General features: G+C 34.9%; 1 protein-coding gene across 1 annotated transcript in view; it reads right to left on the minus strand.

The window, feature by feature from the left end:
• Positions 1–23,173, minus strand: part of TIM50 (Haloacid dehalogenase-like hydrolase (HAD) superfamily protein) — a 116,168-nt gene that overhangs the window by 32,550 nt on the left and 60,445 nt on the right. The window contains exons 4-5 of the mRNA XM_089830763.1: positions 7,558–7,619; positions 7,191–7,304 (exon numbers count right to left, since the gene is read on the minus strand). Of these exons, the coding sequence (XP_089686889.1) occupies positions 7,191–7,304; positions 7,558–7,619 (176 nt within the window). The remainder of the gene's footprint in view (positions 1–7,190; positions 7,305–7,557; positions 7,620–23,173) is intronic.

Genomic DNA, 23,173 nt, shown 5'->3' on the forward strand with positions numbered 1-23,173 from the left:
TGTTGGCTGGTTTCTTTTGCTGTACTTTGGATGTCCCTTACACCCTCTTTGTGGTCTCTTGTTGTACATTAATAAATTTATCTTATCTTATCTCATCAAGGATTGAAACCTCACGCTAGCTCCAAATAATTAGATCACAACACTCAGAGAAATTGCAAACTATATCAGCAAAACTTGTACATCACCTATGTTACAAGCTAGGGTTTTCATTGCACTAAAAGGCCATGAAGGCCAACCGAACAGTGCACCCAACCCAAGGAGTATAAGGAAGCTTCAAATAAGATTCCTTTACCAACATTTTAAGAGAGCAAAGGGATAACACCCAAGTCATAGGTACATAAGCTAGATACATTCTTTGTGCTTAGACTCATGGAAGAACATAAGGTTATTCAATTTGCCATAACGCATCTAGGAGTGGCATATGACTGGTGGCACCTCAAGATCATGCCATGACTCCTATGAAAAATTTGTTAGTGGGTCGATTAAACGATTTGACAGGAAAGACATGGAGAATTATTACAAGGACTTGGCTCAATTATGTCGAAGGCTTTTGGGTTATAGCTTTGATAGAGATCTACTTACCTGCTCTTGTCTTCAATCAAACTTCTTGGAGTTTTTATGTGTTTGATTGCAAACCGTTGCATCAATTCTAGTTTGAATTTTCAAAGAACTTCAGAATTTTCATATGATTTTTCGCTTCTCTTAAGCTGTTACAGTTTTGTTTATCCCTGCTGCAACATATCTATATTCTTAGATCATCCAGATGTTTTTGTCTTTGTGGGTCTTCTATCAAGCTGCTACAGAAGTTTGTTTTCTTTATCACAATTATTTTCTATTGTGTTTACTATCTTTGTATTGAATCCTTCTTGACACCATGTGAATGTTGTCATGGCTCTCCGTCTCACTAAGCATGAAGTTTGCGGCTCTTCATATTGATCAATTATCATAATAACGAGGTTACTCTATTCCTCTCATATGTGTCTTTTAACAGTTGTCCATTGGCATTATGAGTCCGTTGGAATTATTCCTTGTCAGTGTCAATTGATAATGCTTGAGTAATGGAGATTGGGCACGATATATATTTTCCAATGCCTTTAGAAGTTGGCGTTACATCTCTTGTGGTCTATTTCAGTATTTAGGGGCGATGTTCTTCTGAGTTATTATAATCTCAATAATAGTATACATTAACACTTCTGAGATTTATATTCTGTGTGTTATGTATTTAGTTCTTTTATTTGAGTATCATGTCATATATAGATGATATCCTGATGTTCTCATTTTGTTTCCTAATCATTGCAAACTGAAGACTTCAATAAGGGATAGAGTTTCTCTTGTAATTGATTCAATATGCTTAAATAAAGGAACTATTTTGGTGGGTTGGATTGTTCCCCTCAGTTTGGAGGGTTTTCCCAGGATATATTATGGTAAAATGATGAATGTGTTATTAAACAAAGATCATAAATGATCTATATATATAAGTATACACAAGAATGTTTCTATAACGAACAAAGAGAGAAATAGAAATATTCTGAAAAGAGGGAAAGTTTCCATATTAAATAGAGAGAGAATATGGAAACATAGAAGAGTAGCCATTAGAGATATACGTAAATCTACGAAAGAGAGAGAAACAAAATTAGAGAGATTTTACTCTAATACCCTCCCTTAATAGCCAATCTAACTTCAAAACAAAAAAATTGTAGGTGAATCTTCAAAGGCACAAAAGGCAGACTTGAGCTAATCAGTGAGATCTACATATTGTGCAATATTGGCCTATGGTTGCAACCCTCACTGCTTCTATTGGTTAGAAGCAACATGACCAAATTTGTGGCAATAGTTGCACCACATTTGCTTCTTCTTGAAGCTATTCAAGACTGTGCAGATGACTGAGATGGGCCTTTATCCTTGTTAAAGAATTGAGCTGAAAATGCTTTTTCAAAGGAATGAAGCAGCACTATTGCCAAACTGTTGTTTCCAACAGTCTTGCAATAGAAGTTTGATGCACAAATCTAGAAATTTTAGGTCAACATTAGTTGCAGTAATGTTGAGCATCTCAATAAAGTGCCCATAGGATGATGATAGACTTTCCAAAATAATGACCACCATATCCTCTTCCTCCATTGTACGACCAAAGGCCTCAAGCTGATCTCTGAGGTCCTTAATCTTTAGAAGATGTCCTATAAGGACATCTGCTCATCCATAATGATAGAGAATAGTTGATTCTTCAAAAAGAAGGCTCTGCTTTTATCTGATGTCTCATAAAATTCAATGTTTTCCAAATCTTTGCAACTATCTTGCCAAACGACACTTGAGGCAGCTGATCATCAGTTTTTGTAAGCTTAATAAGCATAACCGCTTCATAATTACACTCATCAAACTTCTCTTGAGTACCATTGATTGTGGTAGGACGAGTTTTGGTACCTAGAATAAGCGCGTCAAGGTGACGGTACTCAAAGATCGTCATCATTCTCTACTTCCAAGTGTTGTAGTTGTTTCCGTTGAATTGTTGACTGCCTTCCTAGAGAAAATTGGTGAGAGATGCCATGACACGTTTTCCAATAGACAAAATGTGAATGTCAAAAATGGCACAAACTTCGAGGCAAATTGATGGAAAGAATCTGAAATTAGATTATGATTTCGCTAGCTCAAAAATTGAGGCACAAAATATAATGCACCAAGAAAAATGGAGACCCGCCCAATTGAGATCTGCAAAATCCCACCAAAAATTTGCAAAAAAAATTTGAATCCGGCACAAAAATCAAGAGTTTCAAAAGAAAAACTAGCCGTCTATTAAAAAACTTCAAAAATGGTGGATTGCTGTGAAAATAAATGATGGAAATATGTGGCCTATTCATATAGCAAAGTAGAGGGTTATTAAAACTCCTCAAAGGAGCAGAAATAGGCCATTATTTGGGTTGAAAACTCAAAAAATGTGGGCAGAATGCAAAAGCATTTGGAGAAAAAAAAAGAACTGAGAAATCACAAAATCCACAAGTCATTTTTCACATAGTTGCAGGCTGCTCGTGCCATGATGCAAGACTATAGCCACGACTTTGCAGCAATCGTGCACAACAACCACTGTTTTGCAGAAAAAAATCACTCAAAACAATGATGCCCAGAAAAATAACATGCATGCAAATGACGCCCAGAAAAAAACATTGACGATACTCAAAAAAGCCAAACACAATGATGACCAGAAACCTTCCTCGAGTTTGAATAAAAAAACAAATTCCTGCAAAAACAAAAAAATGAACATACCCAGGAAATGATTTTGAAAATCTAGGAGTCTAAAAATTTCATGAAGAAATTATAGATATTCAAAACCTATTTCAAAAAATAAATTAGAAAATTTCTATAATGAAATTATTTTTCGAAAAATAATAGCTTTGTTACTATATTATGGTAAAATAAAGTGTTATAAAACAGACACCATAAATGATCTATATGTACAAGTACACACAAAAATGTTTTTATAACGAACAAAGAGAGAGGAATAGAATCATTTTGAAGAGAAAGAGAAAGTTCCCATATTGAACAAAGAGAGAATATGGAAACATAGAAGAAGAGTGAGCATTAGAAATAGAAGTAAATCTATGGAAGAGAGAGAAACAAACTTAAGAGATATTTTACTCTAATAGGATAAAATCCTTGGAGTCAATTTTGGTTTTTTTATTGTTGCATTCATATGTATTTCTGATTCATAATTTAACAAATTGAAGCAAGTGGAACACTTGGAACATACATTAATGAGTTCTAGAAAATTTTAGTTATGGTCCTTCAAGAATCAAAAGTCACAAAAGCCAGTCACAATGCTTTCTATAGAAAGATTAAGTGACACGTTGAAAGGACTCATCAAGTCTCATAGGCCTAATACACAAGATGATGTCATCGGGTTAGCTCTTGATCTAGAGGTAACACCTTCTCAACCACACAAAAACTTCAGGAATCAGAAACCGGATGATGAATCAAATGGGAAAGCTCCTAATCAACCTAAGGTAATGCGTCCTAAAGCATAGAAAGAGAAATGAGATGAGTCAAAAAGATGGAACCTTTGTTTTTCTTGCAAAGAACCTTGCGAACAAGGACAAAGGTATCTATGTAAGGGTATGACATATCTTATCGAGGTGATTTCTAATGTGGACAAAGATGAGGATAGTGAGCACAACAACAAGGCACAAGGTACCCTTGCATCCCTGACCATGTGTATTGCACACAATGGAGCTACACAACTTTATTCATGAGGACTTTGTAGTCAACGAAGAACTACAAGTAGAGGACTTTCCCAAATTCAACATCATGTTGGAGAATGGATCAAAAATGAGTTGCACAAAAAAAATCAAGGTCGGGCATACAATTAGATGATTATACATTTGATGATGAGTACTAAGTGATTGATATTGGAGGGACCGAAACAGCATTGAGATTACCATGGTTGAAGTCCCTTGGAAGACAAATCCAAGATCTCAACAACAAGGCACCAAAGATTCTCAAAGGTAAACAAATTGTGTTGAAGCTTACCAAAAATGATATTGGAATTGAAAGGAGATTGCACCTTTTTTAATTAAGAGTCTTTTATAAGAGGCATCAACAGGAATTGGAGTTCATTATGTATCTTCTGAAGTTTTTGTTTCTTTTCTGTAAGTTTCTTTAAGAAAAAATACCTCCCATGAAGCAAACTCTTTGAAGTATCAAGATGCGTACGCCAACACAGGAGATTCATCAATAGTCATAGCAAATAGAGGACCTAAAATATTCTTTATGGAAAATATCATGTGGAATGGGCATCGAGTTATTACTGGAGCAATTTAAAGAAAACATAAAGATTTTAAGGTAACAATCAAGGACTGAAACCTCGCACAAACTCTAGATAATTAAATCACAGCACTCAGAGAGAAATCACAGAGTATTTCAACCAAGAATTCATGTAACCAATTCATCATTGCAAGACAATTTATGAAGAGCATTTAGGATTTCAACAACAGGTCATTAGAGATTTTCATGGAGGTAAACAAATTGTGTTGAAGCGTACGAAAAAATGATATTAGAAATGATAGGAGATTGCACCTTTTTTAATTAAGAGTCTTTTATAAAAGGCATCAACACAAATCAAAGTTCATTATGTAGCTTCTGGAGTTTTTGTTTGTTTTCTACAAGTTTCTTTAAGAAAATACCTCCACTGATGCAAACCCTATGAAGTATCAGTTGTGGATGCCAATGCAGGAGATCCATTGGTAGTCGCAACAAACAGATGGCCTAAAATATTATTTATGCAAAATATCATGTGGAAGGTGTTAGAAAGTAAAGTCCACCAAGATAACTGAGGGGGGAGGGTGTGGGAGATGGGGTGTGAATCAATTATGCAATTAAAACAACTCTCAATATCTTTATTAATTCTAAAACATGTAAACACTAAATACAACCATAGAAAGATAACCATGCACAATAACACCAGATATGTTAACTAGGGAAACCCTTGATCAGAGGGAAAACCCTAGTGGGGATGGTACCCACAAAATGATGTACTAATATAAAAGTTCCTTGTTAGAGGATAGACCTTGTTAGGAGTCTATAAAATACAATCAATACATATGAGTCCTTGTTAGGAGACTTTGAAAGAAAGACCATTGAACCCATTGTCCCCCATACATAAGGAAGGAGTTAATCTCCCCCATACATCAGCATCTTTCATAAATCAAATACACGTCTCTCTCCCAAACACAGTACATATATCTCCCCAAACATATCTCTCATGTTTTTCATGCTCTCATGTTTTTTATGTATATATCTCTCTCTCCCCCATTGACATCAATGACAAAGATACCATTATGTCAATTCTCTAAGTTCAATCATTTCCAAAGCAATATGTTCAAGCTCTAGTGTCAAAAGACACCATAGAATATCAATACCAAGAGTCCTTAATGACGCAGTTTTTACACAGATACTCTCCCACAGAGAAAGCATCCAGTCCAGATAAAGAAATAGTGCTCTACTACCACTTGGACTGATGCAATCCCTGCATCAACTAGTCTGAAGTAGTTTGGGGCATAACCCCAAGCATACCTCTCAGATACTCAAATGTGTCCTTAGCCAAAGGTTTTGTGAATATATCTGCTATCTTCTCCTTTGTGCTAACATATTCCAATTTGATCTCTTTTTCTGCAACTCTCTCTCAAAAAGTGATGCTTAATAGATATATGTTTTGTCTTTGAATGTAATATTGGATTCCTTGACATACTTATAGTACTTGTGTTATCACAATGTATGATAACAAGTTCAGTAAACTCTATCCCAATGTCTTTCAAAATTTGCTTCATCCAAAAAGGTGGTTGCCTACATGGTGATGTCAATCTCATATTTGTAATCTCTTGAAATTTGGCTAATACCACATGTTCAAGGGATTCTCTCTAGCATCACTGAATTATTATTCCTGAAAAATAGATGCAAAATATGCCCATCACCTGGCCCACCATGCCTGGGAACTTTGTATCCATGTATCCAACAGGGATCTGCGTACAATACAGCTCAGCTCTATCAGCCCTTATGCGGGACCCACAACTGATTTACATTCTACATAGGATGGAAGGAATATTGTGAACAGCCCCCATCACCTACCCAACACCCACTAAAGGAGTCTCTTTAAAATATGTAAAATTATATATGGTTTTTGCAGATATAATTCCACGTTTACTATTGTCATTCTAAATTTTCTGTTTCTTTTTACTTTTATACAAGCATGTCAATTTCTTTTGTCTCTCATAATCAGGTCATTATTTCATTCTAGATTTATAAAAACATTTCACATCCATATCCCACACAAAGCCATATCTGTATTTGTGTAACGTAGACTGAGGATAATGCAAACAAAATTAAGGTATAGTACCATTTAAATATCATTAACAGAATCAAAGATATCTGCATTGTCTATTTAATATCATATTACAAGAATTTTAAACTTTCATTTCTCTCCATCTCTTCATATCCAGATATCATCTGACCCATGAAATATTTAACAAAATACAATTTAATACAATTTGTTAGGCAAGAAACTGGAATGTGCACAACATTAAACCATACACACATTTACATCCTCAAATACTTACTGAAGAGCAATACCCCAATAAACAAAACCATCCGCCACAAAATCCTTAATTGAAATGCATAACTTATATTCAACTCCCAGACCAATAACTAACCTTCCAGTCTGAGTATACTAGAGTTTCATTAAGATCAAGAACAAGGGTGAGAATATTCTGTTCTTGTGGAGCTAAGTCCGGAAGAAGTTTTTCAGAGGATGGTGCTGCAAAGCCCTGTTGGGAAGTAGAATATCAGAAGAAATAAAAAAAGGCATCAGTCCACAGACTTTAGAGACTAAATAACTTTAAAAATCATTATAGTTCATATTCATACATCTGTTACAAGCAGAGAAAATGACTAAACATGAAAATTTCACACCTCTGTATGCATGACTTCAGAAGAGTCTACTTATATTATCATGTAAAACTCCATTCAAATAAAAAGCACTTCTTCAATATCATTGTCTTAAATCATGAAAATATCTACCTTTACTTGTTCTTCAATTGACCTCCTTATATCCAAGTATAGTTCAGCAGCTTTGGCTGGAACTACATCAAAAAAAGGATGAAAACTGTCAGAGCAAGCTGAATTAAGGATTACCCCATGCATCTTTGCCAGTGAAACTTTCAAATGTGATACAGGATACCTGTTGCTCCACTTTATACTCAGTCAATGAAGGCATAACCTACTATAATAAATCTATTACTGTCCCTTACATTTTTCTGTGGGGGTGAGATGTAGAGAAAACAAGATTCGCATTTTCAAGCAAAAGACATAATTTTTTGTTCTGAATATAGTTACCAGCACCAAAACTAGTACACATTCCTTACAAATTAACAAGCCAAAAGTTCCACTTCTCTTGATTTTCGACTGAATTGACAACTAGCCTACATAGAAATTAATATTATACCAAAAACAAAGAATCCCAAACATCAGAGCTTTCTTAGACTATACTTCGGGCACTGCCAGGAAACGGACTTAACACATAGATTCGCTTCTGGAAGACCTGGAAAGATTTTGTGACCTTATCATAAAACAAGAAAAAATTGATATCCTACTAAATAGAAATAAAAAGGGAAGAGTAGGGTGGAAAAGGGAACATGTAGATTGCCAGATAATGATAGCAAAAGTAAAATCTATCCATCTTTAAGTGCAAGTAGCAGTATTTGTATACCATTGACAAAAGAGATAGCAACTATGCAAAAGCTGTTTGAAGGATACCAAAATACTTCAGAGGCATAACATAACAACAGTTAATGATCATTGATATCCTTTAAAGCATGTAGCTTCACAATAACTGCAATCAGCATATATATACATATGTATATATGTACAACAGTATGATGCACATACTGTTATATATATATATATATATATATATATATATATATATATATATATATATATATATATATATATATATATATATATATATATATATATATCATTTAAGGCATGATCGAAACTTATTCTAATTCCTTTGATTTTAGATCACTATCGATCTATACTTTATATCAGGCTGCAGTTCATAATGATTGGTAATACGTTATTAGACTAATGTTAAGTCTGTAACAAATCGGGCATGATTAGTTAACACCGAATTGGTGTGATGATGAATGTTCATGTCTCCATTTGGAGACATGACCATTCACCCTCACACCCTTCCACATGATATGTATACTTTGATCCACCCGAATAAACAAGGCATCGAAATCAATTAATGCAAGCGCATCAAAGGATCGAAGGACATTTCAAATTCAAGAACATTATATTATCTCTCTTATTTCTGTACTAACTTATATAAATTCTCGAACAAATCTATTCTTTGTCAATAGTGTTCATACCTGCAATAAAAGTTGTGCATCAGTCAGCCACGAATTTGAAATCTGGTAAGAAACTTTACAATATCAACCACCTTCTCATTATAACTTCATGGATGCCCACATAGTCTATAGGAAAGATGGCTTCCTCTTTCATCCAGAAAACATTCTAAAACGAATACCTTTAAGTCCAAAAGAAATGCATAAGAAAACTCACTTTCTTGACAGGAAGAGGAACATTTAATAATTAGTATATGAAGGCTTGATCGGTGAACAACATAATAGCATATATATCACTGATAGAACATGCCAAGATGTGCCAAAGGTCAATGTATACCTTTTTTTTTTAAAAAAATCACCTCTATGTATCCTTTTTTTTTTTTTTTAATTCAAGTATAATTTCAATTTTTATATACAGTTGGTTGGAAGTAGGAGCCTACTGTAAAAATCCAGGAAGGCTGCATTACATAGCTGAAAAACTTCGCAAGTTACATACTAGCTTGTAGTTGCTACAGAACCAATAAACCTTGGTTAGTCACTAACCAAAGAACTTGGAAATGACTTTCAAGTGAGTATTACTTGGGTTATTCACAAGTACTAGCAATCCCACACTGAAGATTCCCTACTGAGTGAAAAAGAAACCACACACTGACCAGATTTCAAAGGTAGCACATAAAACCTAACTGATATAGTGCATTTTCTTACCATATTTCAAAGGCATTTAACTCTGTTTTTAATATGTATATTGAATTTGATTCATTCCTGTTACCTCCTAGAACTCATAGGACCTTAAGTTTTTTTTCTTTCCACCTTATTTAAGAAGAATAGGGTTACAATATTCAACGTTTTCTAATTTTCCTTTTGACTTGGTTTTTTTATTTTTTGCAATTTCCACCTAGAGGTAACATGCAAAAGTTTCCAGAATGCAGCATGACAAGAGATCCCACTTAGACACATTGTGCAACAAGTGCACAGATGAGTGATGTGTTATTATTATATGAAAGATAAAAGGAAGCATCAACTGCCTCCAATATTACCCTGCACAAATCCCTAGACAAGATGTGCACTTGTGTAACTAAATATAACCTAAAATTACATGAAAACTAAATGCCTCTTTGCTTTGTACAAAAAGAAGAAATAAAAACAAGTGTGTACCATTTAGGCAATGGCAGCTATGACGAATTATCCAACAAAGTCAAAGTCTAATGTGATGTCCCCATTTTAAGGATAGTATTTAATAATAAATATTGAAAATAAATTAATTGACAAATAAAATATATATATAAATCTAATATATTGAATGATAAACATTACAAATATTATCATAATATATATTATATAAGATATTAATTTTATTTTTTATTTCTTTTATTTAACATGCAGTTTATTAAATTTATATAAGAGAATGGTTATGCATTGGAAAAAAAAATGCTCTGCAATCTAAGCAAACTCAGCAATCTTGACAACTCATGAATCCCCAAAACTTGCATCAGAGACAACTGTTTAACAAGGGGTGTTTTTACAACAGATTTGGCATTCTAGCCTCCTTTCCTTCGATCGCCAGTGGATCTAATACAATCCCCATCAAAGAGGACTAATGCGGGAAAGAGAATATTATCGATTCTGCAAAACTGAATGGATTTTCTACATATCCATCTTAGGCTAGCTATGGCTCGAAGGCCTTCACCCTTCCCTAAAAAATATGTTTGCAATAAAGTTGACACTTCCACGTCTGCTAGTGGAAGGATTGGAAAGTATGGGGCATAGTTAAACCCAAGATTTGAAGATGCCATTGGGAAATCTCAAGAAAAATGGAAAAATGGGTGGAAACTTGTGAAAGGTAGTCGAAAAAAGAATACAAGAGTGAGGGAAATCAACAATAATATGGCAATTAACAATACTAAAGGTTTATAGGTAATAACCATAACCAGCAATTCATCTGCAATTACAAATAGGACCAATAAAATCCTGTTGGGTAACAACTAGAATTCAAAGCCCAAACTTCTTTGGGATTCCATGATTTCAGCAACCCCACACAAAAAGATACCCATCCAACATCCTCATCCTCTCAAAAAGAAATCCATTTTGGTCAAGAACCTTGAGAAAATGGATGATATAAATCATCATTCTTCTCGAATTCAGTTTAATGAAAACACTAATGCATTTAGGTCTTCTTCAAACATACCAAGAATGCTCAAATAGAAAAATTTACTCCTCGGTCGTATTTAATGATTGAGCAAGAAAACTCTCATAAGATATCAAACCCTAAGTACCCCTTAAAGCGATGGTAGGGAGACTCTCCAAATGAGTTTCACTGAACTCTTACAAGGTCTACTCAAGGACCTATTAGGGTTTCTCCTAGCCTCAAACCCTACGCTCTTAGGAGGTTTCTAATTGTTTCCCCCTATTCAGCTCAAGCCCCACTATCAATTTTACAATGCTCTTCTGCTTTGAACTCACAAGGGTAAGTTCAAACTACCAAACACCTAGACCTTCCCTGATCACCTTGCGGGAGTATTTGACCTTCAAATCAACTGATTCAATCAAGAATTGCTCTGTTTTGTTGTATTTTGAAGTCATTTCCTTACCGATCTCAAGGATCCTTAATTTTAGGACTATTAGCCCTATTAGACCTCAATTAGGTTTCCCTCAGGTTTTTAGCATTCAAAACTCTTCCAATGAACCTATGAACAAATTACTATTTCAGATACCTTTTGGGCAAACTCAAGGATTTTCAAGGTTTTAGGTCACTAACTTGTCTGTACAATACCTAACCCTAACTATGATGTTTTAATAAAGGGAATGAAATGATTTCAAACTTTCAACTAAAAATCCAATCAAATGGATTCAAACGCTCTTCAGTATCTTGTCACAACTTGGTGTGCATCTCATAAACACCTCCATGCCATTGATTTGGCTTAGTCAATCAACTCCTAGAAGTTTAAATCTTTCTTGCTCCTTGCTCCTAGTCGGGCTATGGCAGGACTCGCCAAGGGCAAGGGCTTAAAAATGGCAAACCATGTCTTCTGACCTCCTGCAAAAAGGAAAGTACAGTACATTGACCCTACTATCAGACCTCAAATGGTTGTGATGATCCCACAGTGAGGTTTCAAGATAGGGCCATTTGATTCGCTCAAACTCTGTTCAGGCGAGTAAACTGGTTATCCAAGTTTGATTTTTAGTTAGGTAAACAAAAATGTACAAACTTAACTCCAAAGCAAGAACATTGACTAATCTAACTATTCGCAAGGAATGATTTGAAATCTCAATCAATTAAACTCGAATTGATCAAGTTGCAAGTGGATTGTGATGAATTTCTCAGAAAACTATAACTGTGTTGCTATTGTAATACTTCATTGCATCAACCAACCTATGTCCATTTGTCATGGGAGGGCTTAAATATGTTCCATCATCATGATCCAATAGTTGGTTTGGGTCCCTAACTAGTTTTGGACCGAAATTTCATTTTTTGCAGCTTGAACAATTTTACATTTTCCTTTGTAACCTTAACTCCTCTTGATGTAGAATGATATGAAATTATCTCCTAAACATGTCAATCAATCAAACACAACATGCAATTTTGTGCCATTTTGCATACTAAGCCAAACTTGGATTACGTGGCAACTTTTGACCAACATAATGACAAACCTAGCCCAACTTTGGCAATCGCACACACACACACACACACACACACACACACACACACATTAACAAATCCTTTCAAACACACTCATTGGACCTCTAGATAGTCCTTATTTTCATCATGATCCTTCTAGGACCTCACACACCAAAACTATAGGGCTAAAGACACTTAACCCTTAGGTGTTCCTACACCAAGCAAGTTGATAGGGTGATTCAACAAAAAAATTGGCAAATGAGTATACAATAGCAATTGTGGTAAACAACGAATATATAGAAGGCCTATGGAGAAATTGTAGAAAACATGATCTTTTTGCAAAATGGTGTGCCCCCGATTCCTCTATGGATGTCACTGTCGACTGGATGAGGGAGATCTTCGAGGAGTAGGTAAGTATTACGATCCTTTTTGGTAATTTCCTTTATTTAGATTGAAAAGATATTGCATTTAAGAATGAATTGCTAAACGGTAAATTAAAGTTCTTTCAAGGTTTCAATGTTAAATTTCTTAATTGTAAACCTAATTTTGATCCTAATAAATTTTCGTCAATTTTAGCTCCTAGATGGGTTATTATTCATAATTTTCCAATAGAATTGCTTCACACTAATATTTTGAAGAAGCTAGGAGATATAATGGAAGGAGCAGAACATATAGAAGAATCCTATCTAACTTCTTTCTCTATTAAATTCCTTGTCAATCAGAAGCTCGATGCTTCATCTATCAAAGCTATTAAGTTTATCACTAACCGATCAATTTATCACTTCAAAGAAGAAATTTATGATAAGTATATTCAAGATATAGCTTTGTTTAGAAACAATAGTATCTCACATGCCAAATCAAATAAATTCTACAACTGTACTTCGAGAACTACTAATCTTCTTTTAAACTATCCCTTTGAAGTTCCAATTTCCTTTAATGATCAAGGAGGCTTTATTATTGATAGTAATCAACCTTCCTTTAATTTTCCGAATTCTATCCTCCTTTATAATTCAACTATTTTCCACCTCGTTGTCAAATGAATAATTATAACCCAAACAATAAAATGATTATTTCTCTTACCAATTGTACAAATGAGGTTGTCAACTATATTATCTCCAACCGGATTTTCCCCCAATATTTCTCAAAACACAATACATAAAATTTCAACAACAAATTTGCATGAAAATTATTCCCAATTCATTCAGCAAATACCAATAAATACCAATATCCAGCTGAACTATATATATTCTGAAAATAATATTGTTTTACAATCCCTAAACAAAACAATACAATATCCAATCTTAAAAATAGAAATTACAATCATATTGATAATAAGGAAACAAAAATATTTGTACAAGTAAGATACCCATGTGATATCTTGTGCAGACAATGGGTTTCCCTCCATTGCCTCAAAACCCAAGTGTTTTCTATCCTCAAAGGTGCTGAAAGTTGAAGCTTTCCAACACTCTCCAAGAGACAAAATAAAATCCAAAATCATAAAACAAGTATCCTACAAATGAGCCCTCTTCCTTCTATTAAACCCAACCTGGTAAATCTTCACATTCCTTTCTTTATTTCATTATTTCCTTTTCAAATATCATTTTTCCCCCATAAGAAAATAAAGTGCTCATAAAATAGTAAAGTGACATAATATGATCTTGTGTTTAAAAGTCAATTTATTGATAAACCATTTAAAACTTCAGGCATTAAAATTACTTATCAAATGGACTCGAATAATCATGAGTGATAGCTCATTGGCAAGATCTCAGCGAGTCACTCCCAAACTGACACTAAAATGCCAAGAATGTTGAACCTGTTGACTTACTATAAATAGTAAGTATCTGAAATCCGCACTGAAACAACTTTGATCAGCTAGAAATTAGAACTGCTTAGGCAAAAACTCAATCTGATCTCTGAGAAATCCCGATTAGGCTGCGGAACCAAGGCAAAACGACTAACAACATATCAAAGTTTATTGGCCTAGAAAAGGGAACACTACAGTTCTCCCTTCCCAAAGAGTGCTTGCACTCGAGCAATCTACATTTGTCTGTTCAAACCAAATGCCCGAACCCAATATTCACCCCATGACTGATGCTCTACCGATTTGTTATACTACATTGGTGTAAACATTTCCAACCTTCGAGTTGTGAAGCAAATCAATGTGAACCAAAACACCAATCACTTGAATGTCAAGATCCCAAAACATCTCATGTGTATACTCAGTCACGACAACCTACTATGATTTGCTATCATAAATTTAAAAAATTGTCTATCCAACTGAGAATATCACTCTAGTTGTAATCATGTGCACCCCTATGGTCAAGTGGTGGTGGGAGCTCAACAGTATGCCAACCTCTAATGAGAATAGTAGGAAACAAAATTCTCCACCCCTCTCCCTGATACACAATGATCCATGGGAATGCTCTACCTAGATCCCAAGTAATCACCTGTATAAAGTTCCTATTATCACCAACCAATTCCTGTAATACCTGCAACAATGGCACTAATAATGCCTAACAAACGGCCACGATCATAATGTCGCCATTGTGGGAATGGTGGAGTCATCCAACGGTAGGCATCGCAAAAGTGAACATCACAAAAGAAAGCAACTCAAAGTCTGCTCAACTTGCCTCCCACAACTACGCAAGGACAAACATCACGCCAACTATCTAGCTTCCGTACACGAAAGATTCATCAAAATCAAAACATGTCCAAGAAGGCCAAGAGTCAACTAATATCCTCTCAGCGCACTAATCATGCTACAATGCTCAACTGTGAACCCCAATTCTAGTCTTGATGCAACCAAGGATTCCAAAAGTCTATACAGAAGCATTCTACGAAGATCGTCAAACTCATGTTGCTCAACTTTGATCTCATCTTCAATGTGCCAGAAGCGATAAAGGACATTTGTCATCTCCGTAGTCCAATGACTTTTGTTGTGTTGTTAGCCCATTTTGGTCTCGTGGGCTAATCGGGTTTTCACTAGGATCAAATCAAATTTTGGCTTGGGCAGTTCCAATTGTCGAACATTCGAGGTTGTTTCAATGGGGTTTCAAAACACTTACTATTGTTAGTAAGTCATCACGCTCACCATTCTTGGCATTTCAGGGTTGGACTGAGAGCGCCTTGTTGAGACCGTTCCTATGACCATCTAATTAGTGATTTTAATGCCTAGAGATTTAGTTGATTTATTATAGAGTGACTTCATATTGTTAAAGTCACTAATATATATGACCACTTTATTTCTTTAAAGTGGGGAAAAGTATTGTTTTCTAGATAAATGAGGATATAAAGAAACAGAGAAGGGAATGTGAAGAGTCACCAGGTTGATCTTAAAAGAGGAGAGAGGGCTCATTTGCAACATACTTGATTTATTATTTTGGATTTCATTTTCTCTTTTAGAGAATCTTGGAAAGCTTCAATTTTCAATAGGTGAGAGAACGAAAACCCTCAAACTTGGGACAATGGATAGAAACCCATTGTCAGTTGGAGACATCGCCTAGGTGTTTCACATTGTGCTTTAGATTCATCTTCCTAATATCCCATATTGCTGTAATTTTTGTAACTAAATGGTTGGATTATGTGGTTGGTTTGTTGACGAACTTCAATGCAATATTATTTCTGAAATTTTTATTTCTATTGGAGATTGATTGCAATATCATTTGAGTCTTTATTTTATCTGGATATTTTATAGGTTTTGCTAGTTAAATCTCATATCCATTGCATGAAAGTTATTGTTTTAAAAAAAAATTGATACCTTTGTGTGAGATTTGGACATATATTTTGTTAGCATGAATGTTGATGGTATTCCTTCGAGGAGTATCCTAAGCATTGCCAGAGCATGTGGAGATTGTTAGCATGATCGACATGTTGCATTCATGACTATGTTCATTGATGTCAACATAGTAGTATTTCTGTAAAGACTTGCAAAGTAGCAGACAAAGAACGAGATTGGATGGACAGAGAATTAATGGTCAAGTGAAGCGTGGTTAAGGACATGTTCTACACTGTGTCCTGATGACGAGGTTAAGTGTGCATCAAGTAAGGAGAAGATAGGCAGAAGATATGTTTGATTTACAGAGAGCAGTGTACAAACAGAGTATTTAAGAAGCAATTTCTGATTAATGGATTGTATCTCCTAACAAAGATGGAATCATGTTATGCGAGGTTAAACTGTGACAGAAGATAGTCTAATGGTGACGTCAACGAGTGCGCAAGGTCTGGAGTCCCACGTATGAGAAGTTGTAAAGCCTGTGAGCCGATAGTGTTATGTAATTGCGAAATAATTAATTATCTTAATTAATTGGGAAAGCCTCAAGGCCGACTCAAGGAATTATTTTGAGGACATGGTATTAAGGAAGATTATTTTCCTTTTGATGAGGTATGCACTTGTGAAGGCATATGTGAAATATTTGGTAAATGCAAGTAAGCAATCCAAGGGATTATTGGATGTGAAGTTGGTGATCTAGTATCAAGATCAAAAGAAGAAGAGCAGTTCGATTGATAGGACAGGGGAAGAGGAAGTACAAGTACAGTTCATTTTTATTATTCTGCGAGGAATACTACAGAGATCTGTTGGATAGTGAGTTCAGTGATCTTGCCCCTGAAGCTATTTGGACAAGGGGTCTATCTGCCTTCTACAACTCCTAACAATTTTGGAATCTCCTAACGAGGATTCAAAGTCTTCTAACAGGGATTGATATGTACTAAATGCTTTTATTGACTCCTAACAAGGTCCATCCTCTAACAAGGAATATTTATATTAGCACCTCATTTTGTGAGTACCATCCCCGCCGAGGTTTTCCCTCTGATCAAGGGTTTCTCTAGTTAACATATCTAGTGTCATTGTGTATGACTATCTTGTTATGGTTGCTGGTTATATTGCTCATATGGTTAAAGATTAATAAAGTTGATAATTATTATAATAGTTGGATAACTGATTCACCCACCCCCCCAGTTATATTGGTGGACTTTACTTTCTAACATATTTGGTTACAAATACTACAATGGTGGTATCAGAGTCGTATATCTTGTCAGCCTACAGGGTCAACAAAGTAAGAGATATAGTTTTGAAGTATATATATCAGATTTAAGGGAATATTTTGATATCTAGTTATGAGATCTCATATTAAGATAGACACTTCTGAAGAGCACACAATTATACTGTAAGGGGTGGTGAATAAGTGTAACAAAAGATTTTCCAATTTAAAACTTTAATCCAAACAATTAACTTCAAATGCTGAAATGAACAATTACGCACATGAACACAATGACACAATGTTTCTGTAGAAACCCAAAGCGGGAGAAAACCACGGCAAATAAATGTTATTTAGACAAATTGTTCTTTTACAATGTTTTGTAAGCTACAAACCACTAGAGGCTCTAACTCCTATGTTTATGAGCACTGACTCATTGGAAGCTCCAACTACCACACTTTGCAGGCTCCGACCTACAGCAAGCTCCAACTCCCTCTGCTCTCTTCGTGAGCACCAACTCACTGCACACACTTTTGTTCCACCCTAATAATGTTGCTCATTCAACTGATGATGGACATTTTGCTTGCACAATTTGTCTTCTTAAATCTGATACTTATGTTTGTATATTTTTCTTTTGGTTTAACTCATATTACACTTTTCCCCCTACCTTTATATTTTTGCATTGGCTTTTCATATTTTTTTCAACTCCTTTCTTGTGTGTGTGTGTGTGTGTGTGTGTAACTCCCTCTGCTCTCTTCATGAGCACCAACTCACTGCACACATTTTTGTTCCACCCTGATAATGTTGCTCATTCAACTGATGATGGACATTTTGCTTGCACAATTTGTCTTCTTAAATCTGATACTTATGTTTGTATATTTTTCTTTTGGTTTAACTCATATACACTTTTCCCCCTACCTTTATATTTTTGCATTGGCCTCTCATATTTATTTCAACTCCTTTCTTGTGTGTGTGTGTGTGTGTGTGTGTGTGTGTGTGTGTGTGTGTGTGTGTCAGATTTAAGAAATCTGAACATATATTTCCTTTTATTACACTCTTTTATTACTATATCATTTGATATATATCATTCCAACTCAATATTTTAACTACTTCATTTCAAACCTCTATTTATGTGTCACATATGTCCCTTCTATATCATTCCAACTATTACTTTCACACTCTGCTCTGATATGCTTGCTCTGCTTTCTTCACAACATTTTTCATATATTTTTGCAAATGAAATATTCTTTTATTCATAGTTGGTATTGTGACCTTTCAAAGAGTCATGTCTCTTATAAATAAACTTAAATAATAGTCTGTAAATTATATTTCGTAAATCATGGTAAACATTATTCTATTATTTCTGACTGCTCCCAAAGCCTCACATATCTCATTTAATGTTTAACTCTGTCCTACCTGGGCGTTGATTTGCTGCAACTTTTAAAACTAACTGCTGCTTGTTTCACTTATATTCACGCCAATGATTGACAGCATAATTTATCAAACCTGATGGCTCTTTGATATAATTGACTATTACGGAAAATTATGATGACTTGGCATTCATGGTTATTTATGCTTTTATGGATGTGTTCTCCCAGACAGTGTTCGTATCTGACGTATATGAGGAATATCTCTGCCATTCCTTATCATTGCTCATTTACATCAGACTTATCCCAATTAAATCGCTGCTGTACTCCATTCATGAGGCTCTTGCACTCACTGAGATTTGTCTTCACGTTGCAGGTAATAATTTATCTTAAAATATTTCTTGCCATTGCCTTATTAGCATCACAATATGTATATACATCTGGATTGCATTCCCTTACTCAGAGACAAATCAAACTATTGCAATGACATTTTTAACATCCCATGTATATAAATATATCTGGATTGTCATTGTTACTGCATGGAAACTTCTGACGGCTCTTAGTGGTATTCATGACTCATAGTTTCCTGTCATACTCACTGTTGCCTTCACATGGTTGCTTAAACAACACGATACTCCTCACCAATTTATTTCATTCATCGCATACTGCTGCTTCTAAACATTTAGACAAAGCAATATTTGTTACTTCTAAAGCCCGACGACTCCTCTTCACAGAGACACATTTGCTGCTTTGCCTGGGATGTGTGCCAAAGATTTCCAAGTGGGTATATCATCCTTGGTGGCTTTAATGAAGATTCACTTTGTATTCCATGTACATGCCAAATACTATTACTGTTTTGAAATGATCGATACTTCTATGAAATGGTTTGTGCATCTATATTTTATGTCCTTCAGAAGGCCACCGTATACCTCAAACTTTCATGATGTCCAATGATGTAATTGTTCGCAGGTATTGTTCTTTTCTCTGTCAAAGTTTGGACTGGGTGCTACTCTTTCTTTTAATATGTTTTCTATTATGTATGTAGTCTTTGTACTTATCTGCTGCATACTTCAGATATCTCTATTGTGTCGTAGGTTTTCAGTGGCAACTCTTGGACGTGTCTTAACATATCGCATGCCAAATGCTTGCTCAGACCATGTCTATCACTGTGTGTCACATTTGGATGCACATGTGAGATTGACCTTTCCACATTCACAGGAGCGTGCACGCATGCGCATGTGTGTGTATCCTCATTAACATTGTCGTATTCCTCTTAACATCATGACTCCATTATAAGTTTTTGGTTGCTTCTTCATTAAAGTTCTTGTATTCCTCTTAACATCATGACTCCGTTATCAGCTTTTTGGTCACTTCCTATTAGATTACTCCATACGATGTTCATGGACGATCGTCCTCATTCTATTGAGATTCTTGGTTTCCTCATAATATATAAGGTTCCCATTACATTAAAATATGAAGGTGGAATGTTTTTATTTTGCCAGCCAAAAGCAGGGTTTTCATTACCCTCCTCTCCTACTTTTCTTACAAAATCAAATCTCTTTACCATAATCACATGCACTTCAGTATGAACGACATATTGCTCATATATATATGCCATGTATTTCATTCCATATATTTCTGAAGATCTTCCACTCCATATATATTGTTTGATAACTGTCTCATTTAATTTGATGAATTCGCTGACTGTATAGTCTTGGGTGTTCTGTTCCTCACGTGAGTAAGGTTTGACCTTCTTACTAGCATTTCCCAGCCGTCTTCCCCATCTTGCTGTCAGCAGATGTCTATTATTGCTAATTCCATGTCTCTTTTAATCTGCATTTTGAATGGTGTTCTCTACAATATATATACAGTTGATATGCATCTCTGATTTTCTTAAATTTGCAGTCTGGCTTTGATACCATGTTGGAATTCTTAGATCGATGCAAATGTATTTGCACTGCTATGTTTGGTATGTACTTTCCAAGCACAGTGTATCTCTCTCTTTATATTAAGGATGAAACATAGAGACATGTTCCTTCAAGGGACATGTCTATTCATTTTAATTGATTGATTAATTAACTACACGCCAAATATATATAAAAATATATATATATATATATAACTTCAGTTTAGTCTCATAAGTTTATCCAACTATAGCTACCTAAAATTAACACATATTTGTCAGTTTTACAGTTTGGTGCAAGTTATCTGCTAAGAGGATAAATATATTATTCCATACATTATAATCTGGAGACAAGTTAGCGAGTACCTAAAAATTTAAAGCTAAAGTGTTCAATTTATATGGTTAGTATATTGATTCAAACTATAGTCAAACAAGCCAAGCGGAGAATAAATATTTCTGAATACATTGAGTGGACTTTAGGTTATGAAGACCAAATAATTGTGGGTTTCAAATACTCATACAAGCATCAGGTATTATATTTGGATGAAGACTTTAGTCAGTATATTTATATTTATTGCCCCATTGTTTCTAAGGTTTGGCAATTTGCAACTAATAATTGAACTATGTTGCGTAATATTTGAGTGGAGAATTATTTGATATTGAGGGCCCATCTCAAATATTAGGGGATGATTATTTTGGCAAAGATTATTATTGAACTATCGTGGACTACTTTAACATAACGACAATAATAATAATATCGAACTAGTTAAGTGTCACTTTTATAATATGCATCCTCTGTGCACTCGTAAGTAAAGAGTGTTACATTTTTCGAATGCTAGTGAAGTCTATTGTCATTAGGAAATGTTACTGGGTCATCCATGGTTGCAAATGACGAATTTGAAGACTCCCAAAGACGTTACAAACATATTTTCCTCCCCCCGCAACAGTGGTGTGATAGAATGTTAGTAATTCTTAAAAGGCTTTTGTGAAATAACGTCGTATCTCTTAGCTCGAGCACAAGGTCTGCATATATTAGTTGGGGCCATAACAATATTGGAATGAGCTACAAGAGCAATGAGTTGTATTGAAGTTTCAAACTCCTTCATCGTTTAATTTTTAGACCATACTTGTCGTGAGTTGGCAGAAGAGAGTTTCCTTCAATAATGCCATTCATCTCTAAGAAGTGTCATGCGATAGTTGTTGTGGAAATCTATCAATGGAATTTGGTGTAGGGAAAAAGAACTACAAGTTACTTTAGAGCCCAAGTGTTAGATATAACATTCTGTGTAGAGACCTGATTGCTTCCAAGCAATGAGTCGAAGCCTATAGCCAGCAAGAATATATCTGTTGTTGACAATTTGAAACCTTATTTGGGCATTTGCAAAGACCAGTAACAAGGATGTTGGATGTTGTTAATGTTGTAGCTTCAATCGAATTGATTTGATCTAGAGATAATTCTTCTATGGTTATTGGTTAATCATTATTGTAATTGGTTAATCATCTATTAGATGAACTCTATATTTGACTTATTTATTATATATATAATATATAGATATGGTTATATATTGTTGTTAATATATTGTCTAATGGTGGTTAACTTTCAATTTACCATAGTGACATGTCTCTTCATGAGACATATCTCCTCTACTCATATTTATATACATTCAAATCTGCACTTGGAACACACAGAAATAATAAGAAGTGTTAAAACATTTGCAGCGATCCTTTTCCTCAACATGGTATTAGAGCCCAACTACAAATGTAAGAAAATAAAAGATTGGCAGGAACTGAAGCTAAGGAAGTAAGAAAGATTGTTGTTAGATCATATATAATGAGCCAAAGCAATACATCTTAGAGAGACATATAAATGCAATGTCCTCTATTATTTGATCAATAGATCGGTGTTTGTGACTCTGTGGAAAAAATAGAACACATTATTCGTCAATAAATTGGGAGGGTCTGCAACAATCATCTCACAAGCATTCCATAGGCAAACAACGAAGGAGTACAATTGGCATACGTCAAATCATTTAATCAAACTTTGCTTAGCGAGAACACAAGAGTATACAGAAAAGCATTGTCGCCAAAGTCGAATGATCATAAAGCATGGGAAACTTGTGGATATGCAATATCCAAATCCTTAGTTTTAAGCTACCGTACTATCCATAAGGATAGAGGGAACGCTTGAAGGGGAAATAATATATGGCCCCAATGATATATAACGAATCCATCAACGCCTAGAGAGATACGTGATCTTTGTCACAAAAGTTTGTGGGTTGACCTCGTCAACTCTTCAATTGCCTACAAATTGGGTGATGAGGCAACATTTCTTTAGTCGACAATGATTTGGTGTCTCATTCGAATACTCTATGAGATTGCCAAGATATGAATGCGTTGATATTAATATTGGAGGTTGCTCA

Source organism: Cupressus sempervirens, chromosome 5, assembly GCF_028749045.1.
Source record: "Cupressus sempervirens isolate cs-2001-9-10 chromosome 5, ASM2874904v1, whole genome shotgun sequence".
NCBI classification, from domain to species: domain Eukaryota; kingdom Viridiplantae; phylum Streptophyta; class Pinopsida; order Cupressales; family Cupressaceae; genus Cupressus; species Cupressus sempervirens.